This window comes from Sminthopsis crassicaudata, chromosome X (genome assembly GCF_048593235.1).
Source record: "Sminthopsis crassicaudata isolate SCR6 chromosome X, ASM4859323v1, whole genome shotgun sequence".
Lineage (NCBI taxonomy): Eukaryota > Metazoa > Chordata > Mammalia > Dasyuromorphia > Dasyuridae > Sminthopsis > Sminthopsis crassicaudata.
The window spans coordinates 33,309,349-33,325,857 of record NC_133623.1 but is presented as its reverse complement, the minus strand read 5'-3'; the positions used below and the strand labels follow the sequence as shown (position 1 = coordinate 33,325,857).

Here is a 16,509-nt window from a genome sequence, read left to right as displayed (position 1 = left end):
GTCTTCTATGAATCCATTATTCTTTTGAAAGCAACTTATAAATCCTGGAAATTTCGTTTATCTGAAGCCAACTCCAACAATTGTCCTTCCTATCAATCATATCTTTTGTCCATCTTGTCTTTTCAGAAGTCAGTAAATATGCCATGTCCTCACAAGGCAGAAAGTGGTAATGGCAGATACTTTATTAGCAGTTTTACAAGATGAGCAATTTTCTTAGTGATTTTCCTCATTGTAATGAGATAATTAATATCTCTTTTTTTTTCAAATTGCCAGTTTTAAAGTTTCCTTTTTGAGAGGCAGAGTAGTACCATAGAAAGGATTGTGACCTATGACCTACCTAATCTAAGTTGTACTTAAATATGGGAATGCTATGCAACTTTAACACTATAGGGAATTTCAGGTATGAGAATTCCCTTGACTAAATAAAGTAGCCCATAGTCCTTTTGGAACTTAGTAACTAAGTTCTCTGGAGTTACCAAAGTAAGCTAAGCAGATCCAAGTGGTGGTTCATCTTTAAAGGTTATAAAATCTTTGACTTGTTACTAAATGGGACAGGACTAAAGAATTGCCTCTTGTCTTTGGATATGTCAACTGCCACCCAATAATGACACGGCCTTTTCTTTAAGGTTAATAATGATATTTGGTTTGCAGTGGTAAATCTATCCTATTGCCATGACCAAGGATTATGGAAATAGATTACAAAGGGTTGTTTGCCAGTAACCATCATAGGATTACATCTTTAGATCAAATTGTAAGAGAAGACATCTGTCATTATGTCCAGGGGTTAATGACTAATAGTTTATGACCAGATCTTTTGTGCATACACCATCTAACAACAATGGTCACCACAAGACAAATTACTTAGCAACCAATTAAAGTTCTCTAAATGGTTTTTCTTTATGACAATTTCAGAAGACTTTAAACAGGCTGTTCTTTTTAGCTCATGGTGCTTTATCTTTCATTTAGGATGACTAGATTTAGACCATGAGAACCTGATACTTTTCAGTTGTTGGTCACTCTCTAACATGAACCCATTATATTTCTTTGATACTATTAGTTAAAAACTGCAGTCCAAAATGCATGAAAGAAATTATGTGCATGGCAAGCATGTAATGTCTCTGGATATGATAAAATATTTTTATAAAGGTCTATTTTTAATGGAGCAATCGATCCTGTAGGCTTGACTGATATTCTCACATTGTCAATACAAAATAAGGAAGACTACAAACACTCTGATGAAAAATGGGACATACTGGGCAGGCAGACCTGGATGGGACACAGTATGAGTTATTGGAAGCAATGCCCACAGTGATGAGATCTCAAATCCATTTTATTTATCCCTCTCAGAACCAGGTCTTATGGGGAGAAAATGTGTACAAACCAGGTATACCTCTAAATTAGAGATCAAAGAACCAAGCAGCTGATATATTCTTGAATCCATTCAATTGCTTTTATATTGTATTCATTTATTGAATAGATTAATAAATATTTATTGATTTTTCATTGAATAAGTAAAGGATTTCCATGACTTCCTTATAAATTTAGGAAAGAAGTTTCAGAAACATAACATAAGTTTTGTTTGTTTGTTTCTTGTAGAATGCTTGAAGACGATCTGAAAATCAGCAGTGATGAGGATGAAAATGAGCAGGTAGAGTGCTTGATATCAATCAAATTGTTCTCATTTCAACTTGTCTATATATTCTGTAACAGGAAGAGAGTGGAGGGGGAAGTGAATGGGAGAATGGAGCAGTACTGGAATCATTTGAGAGAGAAGAGAAAAGAAATTACAGAATTTTGAAACTAGAATATTAGAACTCTCCAAACCCCTCATTTTATAGAGGAAAGAGAAAAAGGGGCAGGGCCTGGATATCAATATTTAATAGGAGCTTGAAAATCAATTAAAGTACAATTACATGCTTTATAAGTATGTGAGAGGCATGACTTCTTTGTTGGTTAAGATTGAGACTAGGTATCTTACACCCATGAATTCCCATCTCCCAGATGTATCGCTTAAGACCTAGTTTTCTGACTTCTCATATAACATTTTATTTAAAAAGTCTTTACTGAAGACTTGATGCTGATATTATCCTTTCTTTCATTTTACGTAATAAATATTCACCATTATGGCCCAGAAATAGAGTGAAAGAAACTAACATGTTCACCTGAAGACCTAAAATTCTTTGAGTATTTGAGGGTCTTGAGGAAAGGCCAAAATTATTTAGAGAGTAGTAAAGTCAGTTTACTTTATGATGATAATGCCTTTGCATTTTATTGTAATTTTCCCATCGAATTGCTTTCTGACCATGCATATTTTAATAATTAGCAAAGCATGCAAAAGGAAGCACATGAGCTGAAGATTTCTCTACAACCACAATCTAGATTGGGGCACAATTTCAAAAGTAGACTTTTTATTGAAATCTTAAATAAATATTTAGAAGCTGTAAGCAAATACCAAATTCTTAATTTGTTGTATAATTTGAGGAGAGGTGAGAAAAAATTTCCAATAAAAACTTTGATTCCATTGTCCTTCAAAAAGAGTTACTGCAACATAACTCCACTAGTGTACAGTTAGTTCCACAAGCTAATAGTATGACCCAAGCTCAGAACTTTTCCTTTCCTTTCTTGTCATATCTTCCTTCTCCTTTTCCCTGTTTTTCTTCTCCATCCTTCTCCCCTCTTTCTTCTTTGCTCTCCTCCTCACTCCCTACCCAGGTACATATGATTACTTACATCCATATAGAAAATACCATTGTGTAAAATCCCACATTGATGCAAATCCATGACTGCTCCCTAACTTGTTGTATTAGACAATTGCTCGAGGCACTAATGGACTTGCCCATAGCCATGCACAGGATTTGAACCCCCGATCTTTCTGACATGCACATTGCCTCTACATCTCCTACACTATCTGAAATGACAATCCCTTCCTACCTTTGACATTTGAACTTGTCAGGTCACTGTGAGTTCATACTTCCAGCAGCTCTCCTACTGCTCTCCTTAACCATTTCAGTACAGAGTAGAACAGCTTCACCTTATATTGGTCATCTTAATGGGCACTCTCTCCATCTTCTCTATCAGATATATTTATTAAATGACATCTAATTGAAAGGCCATTTTTGGTTAGCAGTAAACTTTGACATTGTATCTGTTTCTTAACAGTCATAAATTAGCGTGTCATATGACAATCTAAAACAATCCAATACATTTATTAAGCACCTTCTGTGTGCTTGTGGATATTGAGATAATGCTAAAATTATCTCTACCTTCAAATAGCTTACAGTATGACATATACACAGGTGATTTGAATCAGGAAAGAGTTAGAAGTTGGAAGGATCAAGAAAGGCTTCCTGTAGTACAGTATGATGAGGTAAAGGTGAGAAGGGCATTCCAAGCTCAAGGAGAAGCCTGTGCAGAAGGAATGGAGGCAGGAGACAGACTGCTAACAGGAGATAAGGAAAGACTGCTGCCCTCATGAAGTACTGCTAGGTGGAGGAGTTGATAGAGCCCTGGGCTTAAATTCTGCAAGACGAAGTTCAAATTTTGCCTTAGACACTTCCTGTGTGATTCAGGGCAATTCTGTTGTGTGCTTTCTAGAGCCCCCCCATTGGGCTGCCAAAATATGATCTGCACTAGCTCTCTGTAGGATCTCGGGACCAGCCCAAGTCCTTGGTCTTAGTGGAGGAGTCATGAAGCAGGGGACCCACGAGGATGGTCAAAGATGGAGGACATTTATTCCAAATTCTCTCAGCCTTATATACCCTAATATCCTTATAACAACACTGCACATGTGCTAACTATGTACTGTGCATTCTGGACCACATAAACAACTTGCTATTGTATGTAGATGATTCTTTGCCACCTGGTATCATTCTGCTTCAATTACAGCACAGGTTGTCACTGGCCCCTTGACTTCTCTGAAAGGCTGAGAGTCCTCAGGGAAGATGGTAAGCCAAACCAGATACTGTCAGCAGGTTCCCTCTGGGCTTATACCTCACCCAGAGTTTCCTCACTATCTGTGGCCCTCTACACAATTCAAATCACAATCCCACTCCATTTCCTCATTTGTAAAATGAAGATCACTATAGCATCTGCTTCTGAGGTTGTTGTGAGGATAAAATGAGAAAATGCTTGTAAAATACTTAGCATAGTGGTAGGTACAATATAAGTCCTGTCTTATTATGATCATGATAAGGAGAAATTTCATCTGGTACATCCCTTTTACCTTTGATCTATAAAAGGTTAGTCAGACTGTAGCTGTAGGTCAGTGCCATCCAGCTACCTGACCATGCAATTGGTAACAGTTTAGAAATTGTGACCATCTAGAATGTGCCACCATGTTGGATTGTTCATTGAAAGTTTATGGTTAGAGTGTTTCTGAGGGTAGTCTGATAACAAAGGATACTGGTTTTATATTAGACAGGGGTGGGCTGCAGTAGTAAATGAATCAATCCATCTTCATAATTTCATACCTTTAGAGATGGAAGGGACTTTATATGTCATCTAGACCAGGGCTTCTTTTTTTTTCTTAATTATAGTTTTTATTTACCAGATATATGCATGGGTGATTTTTCAGCATTGACAATTGCCAAACCATTTGTTCCAATTTTTCCCCTCCTTCCTCCTCCCCAGATGGCAGGTTGACCAATACATGTTAAATATGATAAAGTATAAATTAAATACAATATAGGTATACATGTCCAAACAGTTGTTTTGCTGTACAAAAAGAATCGGACTTTGAAATAGTGTACAATTAGCCTGTGAAGGAAATAAAAAATGCAGGCGGACAAAAATAGAGGGATTGGAAATTCTATGTAGCGGATCATAGTCATCTCTCAGAGTTCTTTCGCTGGGCATAACTGGTTCAGTTCATTACTGCTCTATTGGAATTGATTTGGTTCACCTCATTGTTGAAGAGGGCCACGTCCATCAGAATTGAGACCAGGGCTTCTTAAACTTTGTCCACTCACAACCCCTTTTTACCCGAGACATTTTTCATGACCCTGGTAAATAAAATAGATATACAAATCAAACATATATTGACAAGAAATCATAATTTAGCAAACTCCATGTTCAGTTATGGGACCCCATATCGGGTTGCCCCCCACAGTTTAAGAAACTGGGATCTAGACCAATGGTGTCAAACTCAGATAGAAACTATGGCTGTTCAACTGTGTTAAGGATCCCCGTGGGCTGCATATTGACTTAGAGAACCACACGTTACATTCTCTATTTTCTATTGTATTTTTATTTATTTTGTTAAATATTTCCCATTTGTATTTGAATCTAGTTTTGGGGGCACTAGATATGTTACAAAGCAGCCCATGAGCTGTATTTTGGACACCTGATCTAGATCCCAGCTTCTTAAACTTTGTCCACAACCCCTTTTCACTCAAGAAATTTTTCACCGCCCTGGTCATATAGGCATGTGACATATGTATATAAATCAAACATTTACTGATAAGAAAATCATAATTTCATAATCCCTACATTCAGTTACATGACCCCATATCAGTGCTCAACCCACAATGTAGGAAGCTTAGATCTTGACCCATCATGTGACCTTACAGAGGAGGAAACTTGAATATCAGAAAAGTTGAATGACCTCACTAAGGTCACATAAGTAGCCAAGTGGCATAGCCAAGACTGGAATGCACAACCTCATTCCAATTTGAGCATTCTTTCCATTGTTGCATATATTCCCCCGACAAATTAAGAGCAACTTGCTTAACACATTCAGTTTTCTAAATCCTTTTTAATGTTACAGCTTTATGCATCAAGGATCCCAAGAGAGTGTTTCAAGTCCACGTACAAAAGATAAATCCAGATTCTAAATGTGAAAGCTTCCAATTTGGCATTTTGGTCCCATGCCTTTTACATTTTTGCCACTTCCCCCATCAAAAACAGTATTAAACATGCTGAGCAGACATACAGGTCATCTGCATAAACATCAACAAAGCAATTAGGATGCATTGAAATGCTAAGGCAAATTCCCTCAAATATCTAAACGGATCATGAGGCTGGAATGGGAACATTATCATATACAAATTAAAGATACCAAATGTTCAGCTTTGGAGCTTGGGGTTGCAAACAAAACAGAATAAACTACCTCTCTAAAAGAAAATGTTGTCTTCTCCTGCCTTTCACAATTCATATCTACAGAGTCACATATGTAAATTATTATTTGGCCAGAAAATTTCACTCAGAAAACACAATTTGGGGGACATCTTCACTTTCTCTGTTCTGCATCCAATTTTTAAGCCATTTTTTGGACAGTGATTTTTCTCAAAAACAAAAAAGATATTTTAGCCTCAATCCTGAGCCCCTACTTGGAAGTGCTATGTAATAATATAACCTACAGTTACTGCTTCAATGAAAGATGTAGGGTCCTAGAGAAAGATGGCCTCACTGGATGAGCCAGAGGACTGCCAAACACATACAAACTGCTGTTCTCTGCTTACCAAACCAAAATCATTTTTGCTCAAACTTTGAATCCCTCATTTTATGATGTCTAGGGGTGAAGTTAATAGAACCATGGTGGATGCACAGAGAGCATTCAGTCTATTCAGTCCCAGGATTACAGAAACCAATTTGGGGCTTGTGTTAAGGGTCTGCTGGGAATTAAATTGAGTTTCCTAATGGCTGTTATGACTAATTTTGAACCAGTGATCAGAGGCTAAAATGACAGACTAACCAATACCTCTATACCAATCCCCTAGGAAAATGATATTAATCATGTGTCTTGAGAATTGGGTTTTTTTTTCTCAAGTACTCTTTTAATTTCAGTTCAATTCAGCAAACATTGATTGGTGCCCACTATGTAAGAGGCATATAGTTGTGCTAGAAGCTGGGGACAGAAAGGTGAATCCTAACCAGAATATGCCCTGTACTTAATACCTACTCTGTGCAGTGTTATGGGGAATAGACAATTAAAAATAAATCAGTACCTGCCCTTGAGTTGCTTAAAAGCTGCAGAGGGAAATGAAGTGTAGAATGAGAACAAAAGTAATTTTAGAGTGGGGAAGAAACCTTAATAAATAGAGGAATTGGGAGAGAGCTTCTGTAGAAGGTAGCACACGAGCCAAGCCTTGAAAGGAACCAGGCATCTCAAGAGAATATGATGAGAAGGAAAAGGATTCAAGAAATGGGAGGGGTGGAGAAGGTGCAAGAGAGCCAGAATGTTGAGTATATAAAGAGCAAGCTAGCCTGTTATGTGACATAGAGAAGGTAATGTGAAATGAAGATAGATCCTGGAGTCTTTAAATGACAGTGAGAAGTTTGTATTTTATCTTAGAGTCAGTTGGGAACCATTAAGGATTCTCAACGAGGGAGTGAGATGATCAGACCTCGACCTAAGCAGTACCAATTTGTGCGGCTGTTTGGAAGATGGACTGGAGAGGGGAGAGATCACATAATAGTCATGTTGAGTGGAAAGAAGGGCAGAGATGCAGACGAATTTGGAGATCTAAAATCTACCAGCCCTCATAACTGATTGAAAATGTGGGGTTTGAGAGAGAATGAACTGGGGGCAATGTGGTGATAAATACATGTGACAACATAGAGGATCACTGGATCCAGAGGAAAGATACTTTGTTCAAGTTCCAACTTGGCCACATACTAAGTGTGGTTTGGGGCAAGTCAACCGCTCTGTCTGGCCTTTAGTTTCCTTCTTTCTAAAATTGGGGTTCTAGATGAGATGAGCTCTCTATACTCTGCAGTGTCTCTGCAGTTCTAGTTCCTAGACTTTTCACTTTTCAGCCAATTAATGTGTATCGTGTTTATGCAGTCTTAGATTTCCAATTCATTGGTCACCTTTTATTCTTCATACTTCTTTAATAGTCATCTCCCAAACAATTTAAATTGGCTTTCATGCTTTGAGCATACATGTGAGCCATGGGCTAGGCAGAATAGTCTAATGGTCAAAGATGAAGTAGTGTGATAAAATGGAAAGAGTATTAGATGTGGTGCCAGACAAGTTGGCTCTTCCACTTTTACGTGTATGGCTTGTGTAAGCAACTCCCTTCTATTTGACCTTTGGTTTCCTTTTCGTAAAAGAAGAGGTTTGGATTACATGATTGTCAAGGTCCCTTTCTGATTCAAATTTTTGATCCTAACTATCTCTATAGCATCATGATAATTGAGTCAAGTCAATAAGCATTTTAAAGTGCTTGAGAATACAAAGAAAGGCAAAAATGAAGGAAACAGTATTTTAATGATTTATATATAATATTTATGGAGGGTATGGGGGTCATGAAAAGCCTCTTTCAGAAGGTGAAATCTGAACTGAAGCTTGAAGGAAGATAGAAAGCAAAAATGAAGAAGAAGGGAGGGCAATGTCAAGGAATTGGGAGAAGGAGCCTTGGGTACAAGGAACATCAAGGAGGTCAGTTTTGATGAATCATAGAGTAGAGCATAGTCAAGCACAGGATGACCTGAAAGGTTGTAAATAGAGAATCGTATAGTCGATCCTGAGGAGTGATGGGAAGTCACTGGAGTATACTGAGTAAAAAGGGGAATGACATGAATGGACCTACAATTAGAAGATCACTTGAGAGCTTAGTGGAGGTGGGCTGCAGGGCTGTGGAAAGAGGCTCTGTGAGACAGGATGGTCAGCCAAAAGGCTATTGCAATAAGCCAGGCGTGAGATGCTAAGGATCTGCACCAGGGCAGTGGCAGCAATAGCATCTAAGGTGAGAAGGAAATGTAGGAGAGATGTGAATAGAGAACCAATAGGCCTTGGAGACAAATTGGACGTGAGTGGTGACAGATTAAGGAGGCAAAGATAACCCAGAGGCTGGCAACCCGAGTGACAGCAAGGCCAGTGGGGCCATAATGAAGAAGGAAGACTTGGGGGGAAAGGTGAGGACTTCCATTTTGAATACATTGAGTTTGAAAAATATGGGGCAGACGCCTCTGGCCCCTTCTGTATTTGGGCTTTTGTTGTATTTTTTTTTCTGCTTCCGTCTGCTTTCTAGCTGTGTGGGATTAAAGAACCCTGAAAATGAGGGGTTAAACCTGGAATCAATTTTCCTTTACAGCTGAGGAGCAGTTATTGATGCTGCACTTGCAGTTCAATAAAAGATCTAAAGAGATAGACCTGGTTCTTCTCTTTCAATAGAAGCAGACTAATCAGTCACAAATTTTTTTTTTTTTTTTACAAAGAAATTGTATTGACAGGTTTATTAAAATGGCTGTCTTGAAAGTTTTAAGCTATCCACTGCCTGACCTATTCTAAAGGCCTTTCAAACACATGGGGGCCAGGCCCAAGAGCCCTCTGTGGCCTAGTCACAGCATCAGGTAAACATCTGCTGAATGCTTCACTGAATGAGCTCATTAGGTGTGATTTATGCAGGACAAAGAGGTGAGATGTTATAATGCAGTGGTGCAGCCTTCCTAAGTCATTGCTAACTCCAAGTGTCTACAACTCTCAGGACCCAGCAGGCCCAGATTGGCAGGTGGACGCACAGACACGTGGGGTACAGAAGCAATAGATGCTGTCCGGAATGTCTTTTTAGGACTTGAAGTATTCACGGGATTTTGTTAACAGGAGTCCCTCACCCCCACCCTGCCATGGCTTTATCAGAGCCTCATTGGGTGTTTCAGAAATGAGGAATATGGTTAAGTGTGTTTCACCAGAGACCAAGGTCAGCTAAAGCTGCTGATTTCTGTGCCTCAAATGCCAATTTGCCACAATGTCCAATTCCAATGAGCACAAAGCATCCTAAGTTGTGTGTGTAAATGGTATTTGAAGTGACTGCCATATTTTCTTTAACAAGATTTTCTTCCTTCTTCAGAGGAAGAGCTTCTTCCCCTCTGAGGTGGTCACCTTCCTGTTGATATAATGACTTTGGAAGCATGGCAGCTTTGCTATTGGTGTTGCTAATATTTATAGTCCTTTAGAAGAGGAAATGTCTTTTGTGCTCTTCCCCTTTATTTCCCAACTTGCTTTTACGTGTGTTGATCTGATTATTTCACACATACAAACCAGTTGGATTTGAATCCAGAGTTTTGATCTGGATTTTCAATTTAATCCTAGTCTCCTTTTGAAGCTCAGAGTAATACCAGATACCCGCATGCGAAAGGGACTCCTGAGCAGCTGCCGCAACAACAAAATTGCGGTAGTGTAGGGCGATTCTTCCTCCTGTGTCTCGCATGATGAACTTCCAAAGCATTTGGTGAGGGAAGATTAAAAGAAATTTCTCATGTTTAAAGTTGGTCAATGAAAGAAAAGCTGTAGGGAGGAAAGAGAAAGGACTGCCCCAATGCATGGGGGGACTGCCAAAGGAGGGACTGGGCTTGGTTGGGCACCAGAAGTTGGCCTGAGGGCACTGGAAGGACTAAAGGCATCAAAAAGGGGTCCAAGTAAATGAAAAAGCAGGAGAGACAACCTTGTACTTGGACAGTCTTGTTAGATTACCCCCAAACTAGAGCCACTGATAAAAATAGAGTAAATTGTAGTGAATACAAAATAAGTTGTGTTTCACTTACCTCTGGTGTGTATAACTTCTAGCTTAACCCTATAGTCTGGGGGAAAAAGTCCAAGATACAAGCCCATTTACCCAGAATTGCATCTTCCAGTTTGAAAAGTTAATCTACTACAACTGCATGCATTCATTCTGACAGTGTATTGACTTTGCAACTAGGGTTATTCCCAGTCAGTAGGCACAATGACCCTTTCTTTTGCTATACACGTTGTTCCTCCCCAAGATTTCGCTACATGTCCCTTGACTTTATTAACCAACAGTTCTTCTGCAATAGCACACGGTGAGAGGGGCCAGCTTGTCAAAGTTATAGAAAAATCACAAGGCTTAAGATGAGTTTCATCGCTAAATAACTTGGGTAAAGTCTGAATGTAAACAGTTTTTTGGTCTCCGGAACCCATTGAAATCCCAGCAGAACGGGGCCAGTTGAAGGCTGGCCAAATAAAACTCTCACGTTGTACTTTTGAAATTATCCAGCAATTAGATAATAAGAGAGGAAATTTTAATTTATTCATTAATGACAGGAAAGTGAATAGGATAACATATAAGGTTAATAGAATAACATTGGCCTTTATATTCCCCAGATTGGGTATGCTATTATGCTTTATTAACACAGAGACTAGATTAATAAGGAAATGCTTAGGATTTGTATGATGTGATTTTTAATGCGCTCCAGGCAACTGCTTCACTGTTTAGAAACCTACATGCTGAATTTTTCCATTGTAATTAGATCTATTTTTAGTACCAAATATTTTGACTTATGATATGCATATAAGGGACTATACATGAATACACACACATATAACCATGTATCATAACTCAAGGTGGCAGAGCTAAAAACCATCAGCTGGCTAAAATCCACAAAAGGGAACAACAGTTAGCCAGTGTACAAACCAATTCTCAGTGTATAATTCAGTTACAGGAACCAATTCTTGTGTATTTAACTTAAAGTAGTGACTCTTCTTTTTTATTGTTGTTGTCATTTATGTGACCCCCTACTTGGGACAGAGGTGCAGCTTTAAAAATAAATTTGTGCTATTTACATGTAGCAAAGAGCATTGTAATGCAAAAAAATAGCCCTTTAATATGAAGGCTACACATAGAGCAGGTAAGTTCCAGGCACCTGGTACCCATTCCACAGGACTGTAAATATATCCCCAAGTTCCCATGGACTAGTATTCACGTCAGTCTAGTTCAAGCCAAAGAGTGATCTGTAGCCAAATTAGTTTAGGACACACTTGTTTCAGATGGGATCCTTTAATTTCTAATGTGGAAATATGTTTCCATGATTGCACAGGTATAACCTATATCCGATTGCTTGCTATCTTGGGGAGGAGAGTTGGGAGGTAGAAAAAATTAGGAACTCACAGTTTTATAAAAAAATTAATACTAATAAACAAATACAAAATAAATATAGATCAGCAGCAGCTCTCAATAAGACTACGTTGCTCCAACATATTTAAATTTTAAGTTTATATTTCATAACGGAGCCGAGTTCAGTTGACATTGTCAAGTGTTATATCTGTTTAAGTAAACCATTATGCCTTGACAAAAACAAATATAAATATGTGCAAAATAAATCTGTACAATCTGTGCCATTGTTTACTATGAAACTCAAGAGATTGTAGTTTCTCTATTGGCATAAGTCTTTTAGCGATTTGACATGATATATTGTTTGCATTTGGAGTTTAAGAGCTGGGGGATTATGATTTGGGTTTACACCTGAAGCCTAATGTAGCCTGTCCCTTAAACGTACCCAGCCTACTAGTAAGGGCAGGAGACAACCTGCAAAAAGCAAGGACTTGCCACCTCCCATTTCAAGTAGTTTCTGGAAAGAAAATAGAATACAACTCTTTGTTAAACTGCCAAGTCTATTTATTGTGAGCAAAAGAAAATTAAGTCTAGAAAAAGTACCAAAATTGGACCTAAGTAAAGTATGCAGACCCTGAGTCTTGCTTACATGAACTTTGGTGTGAAGCAACAACAAAAAACAAAAAAACAAAACAAAACAAAAAACTGACCTCGTGAATTTCCCTCGTGGAACCCGAGGGAAATTTGAGGCCATGGGCTGCTTGAGGCTTTCAGTTCTTTGAATATGACCAGACAGAAGCTTCTTTGTCCCCATGAGTGTGCTGACTTGAACACCATTCACTTCCTGTTTTCTCGAAGTGAGGAAGGAGAGACCTTTCTCAGCAGCTGTGAGAATGGGTCTGGGGCCTGAGTTGCCTTAGGACTAGGGAAGAGGTTAATTGAAATCCTAACAGGGATAATTGAAATCCTAAGTTTTGAACCCAGAAATGTAGAGAGTTTCCTGTTCTTCAGTGACTGGTATACACAATGACCAAATGGCAGAGTTTTGCTGGAGGGCAGAAATGCCCCAAGTAAATACTAATAAGCTTCGCCTGCTCAATTTCCAATTACCTTACTGGCAAATATTAGTGGGAACAGAACTTTTTGTGACTAAAAGAAACTTCTTAACAAAAGCCATTAATACGTTTGCCAGTGAGTTATAAGCAGAAACTCTAGGCTTAAAGAATATGATCAATTGACAAATAGATGTCTCTAAAGGTATTTATTTCCAGCAGAACAGTAGATTTAGAGAGAACAGTGTTTAATGAAATGTAAGCATTTGACAGTAGTTATCATGTTAGCTCTGGATCTCCTGCTTAAAAAATTCCTACTGAATTTTCTGCTATTTAAGTGCACATGAAGACAAAAAAGAACAAATTCAAAAACCCAAATTATCTGTGTTCACACCAAGATACTTTATTTGTGATTGCCAAAAATGGCAGTGAGCCCTGGTTCTCCCCCCCCACACACACACACACACCTTGGGCAAGATGGCAGAAGCAGTGAGAGGCTGCAGCTATATACATCTCCACCCTCCTTAACCTCGGACTTGCTACTCAGAGTTGCTCTGGCTCCATGATTCCAAGTGGCGATTGAGTCCTGGCCAGAGGGTTAAGTGGGATCTGTAACCTACCACCTTCCAGGCTGGAAAGCAGCATTCCATTGCCAGCAATTTCACGGATGGAAATGGAGCACTTCTTTACTACATCCAGACTCAAGGTTAGAACAAGGTAGGCGCTGACTCCTTTTTTGGCAGGAAAGGAAAGGAACATGTTAATAGGAATCTTTCTGCAGACTGTGGCTGTCCTACTAAGTCAGACGATGCCTGTGAATAAAAAGAAACAAAACTCTCAATCATCTAGATATCTGCATGGATACATGGACTGAATTTGTCGTGTTTCATCCTCTTGTTCTGGCTTCATGTAGACAGCCTGTGTGCAGCAAAGTAGAACCAGTCAAATCACAGAGCAGAAGAGCCATTTTGTGCAGGTTCTCTCCTTCATGCTCAGTAAAACAATAAAACAATTATTCTAGTTATGTACCTGCCTAAGTGAGTTAACCCATTCTATAGTTATTGATTACAGTACATCCAAATATATCAATGATGAGGCCATTTAGTAATGAACTAGTTCATTTCAGGCTTTTCTCCTGTAATAGTAGATCAGTGCAATTTGCCAATAGAGCCCACTAGGTTATAGCATAGTCACATCTCCCTGCTACCAGAACAGTCAAGTGGAGCGAGAACAGTCGAGCTCCTTGGAAACATCTAGGTGCATAACCCTTTCCCATTTTACCCAGTTTGGCAGTGCTGTGTAGACATAGCCTATGCATACATTCTGATGAGATATCTCTTAAAGGGCTTTGGCCACTGCAGAGCGTGGTGCATTTGTCTAATAAAATAACATAAATAGCATAATATCAAATATTTGTAGAGAGAAAATGTAAGGGATGTATATAAAAGAATGATAATAAAAAATCACATCTATGTGTGACTGACAGGAGTAATATTATGACTAGGGGGAAAAAAGCAATACCCAAACAAACTGACTTGTGAAATAAGTTTAGGATTTAGAATATCTCCAGGCCATCTCAGCACTCACCTTGATAATCTTACCACAAAGAAAACATAGTTATCTCCTTTGAGTCTTTCTGTAATTTCGCAAAAGAATGAAATTGCATCGTATTTATTGCGTCTGAAATCTCCCAGAAGGGGAGAGATGGATAATTCTTTAAATCTGGATATAAACAGGGATTAATTCTTAAGATCCTAAACCACTATTGAAATTTTATAGAGGTCATGTATCTGATGTATTAGCATCCCACTTAAGAAATCAGAGCACTATTAAGTGAGCTTCCACTACCTTTAAAATTAACCTGATAAAGGTCCCATAGTTATAGATTAAGTTTTCAAGTGCCTTGATGATTAGAAGAATCTGGTGGGCATGCAATCAATGAGATAGATTCATTGGACAGGAGATGTTGCTGCTGTCATTGGTTTTGCCTGTGAAGGCTGGACAGTTTTATGGTTGGTGTAATGAAGTGTGACTCAAGCCCTATTCTGTGTTTGCAACTGTACCAATCAGGATCATAGGATTTCAATCAGACAAGGATGATAGAGATCATCTACTCCAGCCTTCTCAGTTTATAGATGAACAACCTGAAGACCATAAAAAAGAAGTAAACACACAGGTAGAAAATCTGGAATCCATCATTAGTGGGGCCTGCCAGTCTACCTCTGTTTCCTTCTTTCACTCAGGAAAGAGACTGATCAAGCAGGAAATTGTCATGGCTGGATTTTCTATTACCTTTTTTCATGACTGGATTTCAGGCAGAATGCTATCCTAATGGAGAGGATGTAGCATGCTATAAGTTAGTACATTGGGGTTCAGAATTGGGTGACTAAACCTAGAGTAGTCATGAATGGGTTCCTTTGGAGGGAAGATTCTCGTCTAATACCGCAGTGATCTGCTTGTGGCCTTGTGTTCCATGATAGTTTTATTAGACTCTGTCTTGGGCTGCCTTCTTTTTTTTTCGTCTATATTTGTAATTGATGATCTCATCTTTTGGATGGGTTCAATTATCATTTCTATGGAAATCTTTCTCGGATCTAGATATCCTTCTCTGCTCTTTCCACTGAGCTTTTAGTCCAATATCCACAAATGTTTGTTGGATGTTTCTAACTGGACATCCAGTAGACATCTCAAACTCAGCATTTCAAAGTAGATCTACATCCCAATCCTCTCTTTTGCCATACTTCCCTCTTTCTGTCAAGGATACTACCATCCTTCCAGTCACCCTCATTTGCAATCTGGGAGCCATTCTTGACTTTTTTACACTCCCCCACCATCCTCACCCCCAGTACACAATCGGTCGCCAGATTTTGTTGCTTCTATATTGACACCATTTCTTCTCCCTTCACTATCTATCCTTCACACAACTGCTAAAGTAATATCCCTAAAGTACACGTCTAACATCACTCCCCTTCTCAATAAGCTTCAGGGGCTCCTATTATCTCTGTAATATAATATAAATTCTTCCATTTGGAATTCTTAAAGCCCTTCACAAGCTTTACTCCCCTTTCATGCATTTTATAGTGTAGCCAAGAACTGTTCTTGCTCTTCCCTATACATCTATCTTCCATCTTCATCATCCTGTCTTTTCACTGGTCATCCCCAATTCCTGTAATTCTCTTTTCTCCCCTGCCTCCTAAAGGAGGCATTTCTTGGTTTCCTTTCCAACCTGCTCATACCTTCTAAGGTTACCTTGTTGCTACTTTATAAGTATCATCAGAATATCTCACAGTAAAATGTCAGCTCCAATGAAGTAGCGGTCATTTAATTTTGTCTTTGTATCTTTGTGCTTAGCCAAGGGCTCAGCACAATCGCCTATGTTTATGAATAGATTGTCCAGTCTTCCTAACTCCAGACCCAGCACTCTTTATCCACTATACCATCTAGCTGTAAAATAAGAGGAAGACTTACCACAAGGAGGAGCTGTCAGAGACATGGTCATTGTAAAGCGAATATTGGTATGGAGAATAAGGGGAGATGCTTATATTTCTCCTTGAAGTAATGGTCACTTTAGATTCATCGTCATTTCATGTAGCTGTGATCTTTTGGTATGTTTCATAATCTGGTATATTTTATTTGATCATACATATATACATGCTCAACCCCATAAA

General features: G+C 38.7%; 1 protein-coding gene across 6 annotated transcripts in view; it reads left to right on the top strand.

Moving 5' to 3' along the window:
* The window catches only part of AFF2 (ALF transcription elongation factor 2), a 524,775-nt gene that overhangs the window by 412,531 nt on the left and 95,735 nt on the right, over window positions 1-16,509 (top strand). For all 6 annotated transcript variants that reach the window (XM_074278090.1, XM_074278092.1, XM_074278094.1 and 3 more), the window contains one exon: window positions 1,597-1,648. In XM_074278090.1, the coding sequence (XP_074134191.1) occupies window positions 1,597-1,648 (52 nt within the window). The remainder of the gene's footprint in view (window positions 1-1,596; window positions 1,649-16,509) is intronic.